Genomic DNA, 5,056 nt, shown 5'->3' on the forward strand with positions numbered 1-5,056 from the left:
ATCTGTTAGAGTGAGGGGGGGGGGGGGGAGATGAAATACAAAAAATTAAATACTTTTATAAAAGAAATTTAAATAAAAAATACTTTAAAAATGGGCGGGGAGGGGGGATACGGTGAGATGAAATGATGTAGTGGGGTAAGGAAAATATTTTACATTTTATTTTATAAAAAAATGTTATTTTTTAGAGATAAATTAATTTTTTTATCTTTTATTTTAACTAATACTAATATTTATTTAATTTGGTCCTACATAAATATGGGATCGGTTGCCACGTTTCGGCATGCTAACTGTTTGGGTTCCATGAGAGGACCAATGGTTTGACATAAAATGTGAAGTTGTTCGTTGTTCGTAAATGTTGATGATATTGTATATGTTGATATGTATGGATGTGCTTAAAATGTTGTTTGACTTGTTTATGTTGTTTATGTTGCACTAGTGGGATAGCCGCGTGATCCTACCAGTACACTGTGGTTGTGTACTGATTCTGCACTTGCTCTTATTTTTGCTGAGTACAGTGCATCTTCAAGCGGCTATTGACAGACCTCGCTTAGAAGATCAGTGATCGTTCGAATTCAAGGGTGAACCAATTCTTCCGGGCTGCCATGAAATTCTCTTTCGTCTATGTCCACAATTTCCGGACTTAGACATTTGTTCTAGTTAGTTCATTAGGATGGGGTTGTATCCCTTCTTGTTTAGACTTGGTTCATTTGTTTAGATGTTTTGGTACATTGACTTTCAGGGTCTAAGTTATTTCTTCCGCATTGTTTTGTTCGTTGTTAGACTTTTGTTGGAGTTTATGGGAACTCCCTATTCCTTTCCTTAGCATTTAACTTACTTCCGTAACTTAAATGCATTAGTATTTTGGTTGAGTTGTTAGTTTGGATTGTAATAATGGTTCTCCCACCGGAGGGTTAGTGTGGGTGCCAATCACGACGGTCTGAGTCATGAAAAACTTTGTATCAGAGCGTAAGTTCGTTGATCTCATTGTACCAAAACGAGTCTAGTAGAGTCTTGTCATTCGAAAAATACACCATCAACCATTTTGGATTTATGATTTTTTTTTTTTTGAGAAAAACAGTAAGAAGTGAACAAAATTATGCCACACTATATATTACACCAACACTATTTTTTAATACTAATTTTTTAATTATTTTTTCATATTTTATTTGTGAAGTTTATTCCCCCTACATCAAAATTATTATAAACAATCATATTGTGTACTGATCCCTAGATCTGTTCAAGTTTGTTGTGTTAAACTGACCCAAACATACATAATCAGACTTTGCTAAAGTAATTTTTATCCTTAAGGAATATATACCTCCAAATTAAATCCATGTTGCACCCAGTAGGATTGATACCAATATTCAACATATTATTATTTTTTATTTTTACTTTTTATATAGGATCTTATTCACACACCTGATATTTTTATGATAATCTGTAATGGTCCCGTTGGCACATCATATATCAATTATTGGCCTTGTAACTCGAGTTTAGCAAAACAAGGGAAATTTGGATGCTTCTTTCTTTAATCATATAAAGATCAGATTTATAATTATATTTTCACGGTTCCAAGACTTCAATATTTCTTGCTTCGAATATTTCCTGAAATATCCACGTCATTCACATGGTAGATGGATAATCAGATTTATAATTATTTTCCATTTCCAATTGAAATGGTTCCAAGACTTCAATATTTCTTGCTTCGAATATTTCCTGAAATATCCACATCATTCACATGGTAGATGGATCGATATGATATGTTCCTTCGAACAAAAATAGGACCTCTCAAATTCTTTTACGAAATATTTTACTATTATGGGTGTATTTGATACGAAGAAAAATATTTTATTTTTAAAAATATAATTTATTACATATATTTGGTAAGGGGGTTAAAAAATTTTATAATGGCGGTGGTCGAATCAATATTATAATCTAATTTAACTTTACAAATTAGTCAAATTGACTTTTGAAAAAGCGAAATAAAAATGTTTTTATCACTTTTCGTATAGTTTTTAAATATCTATAAATTTTCAAACCTCTTAATGAAAGTCCTAAATTTGCTACTCAAATTATGGAATCATAACTCATGAAAGTCCTAAATTCGCCATTCAAATTATGGAATCATAACTTATGAACTTTATGGTGATGAACGTGGACATTTCCTCACACTAATATTATATATTTCTTAGGGATGAATCTCTTAGATATGTTTAATACGATTATCCCCGCTAGAATGTGGATATTTTCTTGATCAATAAAGACTCTTCCCTTTTCTGCTACCATTCTCATTTTTATTTTTTCTAATAACATATATATTCCATTATTAAATGATGGAATAAAATAAAGTTATAATATTAAAAGAAACAGATTATAAAGGTAGAACTTGATCCTCCTTCCATCTTGCATAACTACCGACACTGGTTAAGAGAGCAAGATGGACAAACAACAGAGATTAAGACATCAAATATCGTTTTTGTTAAAGTTGATGTCTTATGGTTTATAGCTATCGAATAATACATCAATTACAAGAGGTTTACATTACCATAGTTTGAGAAATATGATCGATCACGGGAACATAATTGTATCCACATCATTTATTAATAAAATATTTTTTTATTTCTTAATTGTTGCAAACAACATATTGTGTACTGATCCCTCTGTTCAAAAGTTGGTCGTTGGTTAAGCTGACCCAAACATACTCTTAATATTGTTAGAAAATAGGATTTGAAAGAAGATGAAATTTAATAATCTGACTTTGCTAGAGTAATCTTTATCCTTATGAAATTTATACCTCCAAATTAAAGCCATGTCACACTACCATTAAGTGTATTCATACTCCTTATTTCTTATTTTTCACGTAGGACTTTGTTCACACACCTTATTTCATTATTAGGTATAAGCAAACGCTCCAGATAAGGAAAGACAATTTATTTAGAAATCCATGCTAAAATATAGATATAGCTTAGCAGGTGTTTATTTTAATTTACAACATAACATATATGTTAGTGTGACATTTTAATATTCTAAAATATATTAAATTTTGCAATATTCTGCATGGTCACACAGACATTGGTTTTCTGGCCGTTGGTTGACTTCTCACATTTCATATGTTACAAAATGTTGGATGCATGTAATGACAATCATAATTGCTGCATTACTATCTTATATTACTCCAAATTGGAGTTAGTGCCATACGCACATCAGTTTTGCAAAATGCCGATCATTGTACTAGTAACAGGGCAATACAATAAGTTGTAACCAAGTTGTGACGATTTAACAATCTTGAACCAACTGCTATCTGCTTGACCTATGGTTCCTCCAGTCTCCAACAACATCGTCCCTAGAGATGCATCGTAATCTCCCACTTTCCAAATTGTATAACTAACACACAATTTCGATGTTGAAATAGCAAATTGGATGTTGAGTAGTTCATTTTCAAAGATACCTTGTCCAAAATGACTAGATGAACCAATGAATCTAACGGGTGTACCGCTAGGTCCAACATCCGAATTGTAACGGAATATGCCATTTGCACAAGGGGCATCTGAATTTGGGGACTTACCTAGGTACACATCACCACCTAACGCACCCCAAAAAGTGGAAATAATACGATAACTCAAACGAGAATCAAGTTCTTTACCAGTTACGTCAAGTACTGGAGTAGCATCACTAGGTAGGTTAATGGGATTTTGGGAAGTGAAAGTTGATGAAAACACCACAATGGGAACCAAACACAAACATAACAAAAATAAACACTTCATCTTGTTTAAGCTACTAATTTTATTTGTGTATTGCTTGTTTGTGACTCCTCTACACTAATGAAGCCTTCTATTTATAGACTCATCACACTCTCATATTCCTTGCCATGTATTAAAAATGACTACAGTTCCTTATTGTGTTGTTATTACCCGTAATTACTTAAATGGTCATTCAATTATAATAAATTTCTTATCAAATATTATTCATTTTCTTCGTCTCAGTTTGTGTTGCACTTCTCGAATTTAGAGGATTCAAATAAGAATTTCTTTGTAAGTAATTATTTTTCTATGTGTTTTAATATCTTGAATTATTAAATATTTGTGATTTATATGTACTTTTTATGTATTCTTCAAATATGTATATATATTTTTTTTTTAAAATTTCATATCTAAATTTACGATTAAAATTAAACTATTTAATAAATTTGACACGACGAATTAAAATCATGATGAAATATGTCTTCTTGTATCAAAAAATTCGTCAAGTAAGAGAGTTTATCTATCGAGTAAATATAGCTAGAAACAAAAAGAGAGAATTAGATTGATTTAAAGGTTAATATATAATTCCCCTTTTGGTCATTCCTCATCCATGTTAACATTAACCTTCTTATAAACTGTTGGTTATTAAGCATTTTAATATTATTTTATATTAAAGTAGCTTTTTTATTTGACTTAATGCTGCCAAACCATTTTTTTGGTCATGTTAATGCCAATTATTCTTGGCTTTATTGGTCAGATGTCATATATCCTATAACGTTCCAGTGAACGTTGTGGTCAACATCTTGGGCAGTTTTGCATTTCCACGTTAGAGGCATTGGGTTACCCCCTGTCAATTATTCCATTCTTAATTCCTCCATTATCCTTGGTAACCCTATATAACTTCTAAGACTATTATCTTCACTATTTTACTACATCATTTATCTTCTTATTCATTGCTAGGAAGACTTCTTCTAGTATAAATAGTAGTGGTCTTCATTTGGTTTATGACACAAGGAAAATATAAAGTGCATAAAGTTTGTCAAAAAAAGAGTTCTTATTAGTTGAAGGGAGGTGTTCTTTTTTGTGGAGATTTGGACTCAAATCTTGTCCAGAGTTGTTGAGTTATACTTTGTGAAGGCTGTTGTATCCTGGAGGGGACAAGTCAAAAAGGACTACTGCTCGACCGATAAAAAAACATTTGCTGCAGTGAACTTGAATCTCCTTAAAGAGAGCGAGATATCCGCGCCTCAACCAAAAGAGATTTATTTCTTCATTTTTATTTTCAATTGTAATCTTGTAATTCTGTTATTTTGTAA

General features: G+C 31.4%; 1 protein-coding gene across 1 annotated transcript; it reads right to left on the minus strand.

The window, feature by feature from the left end:
- Positions 1-3,222: 3,222 nt before the first annotated feature.
- On the minus strand, positions 3,223-3,839 carry LOC102580584 (serine protease inhibitor 1-like; the record flags this gene model as incomplete). The annotated part of the gene is given in 1 exon segment (XM_006362619.2): positions 3,223-3,839. A coding segment is annotated over 1 exon segment (542 nt), but the record flags the coding sequence as incomplete, so codon positions are not given.
- Between the last annotated feature and the right edge of the window lie 1,217 nt (positions 3,840-5,056).

Source organism: Solanum tuberosum, unplaced genomic scaffold (assembly GCF_000226075.1).
Source record: "Solanum tuberosum cultivar DM 1-3 516 R44 unplaced genomic scaffold, SolTub_3.0 scf00400, whole genome shotgun sequence".
Taxonomy (NCBI): domain Eukaryota; kingdom Viridiplantae; phylum Streptophyta; class Magnoliopsida; order Solanales; family Solanaceae; genus Solanum; species Solanum tuberosum.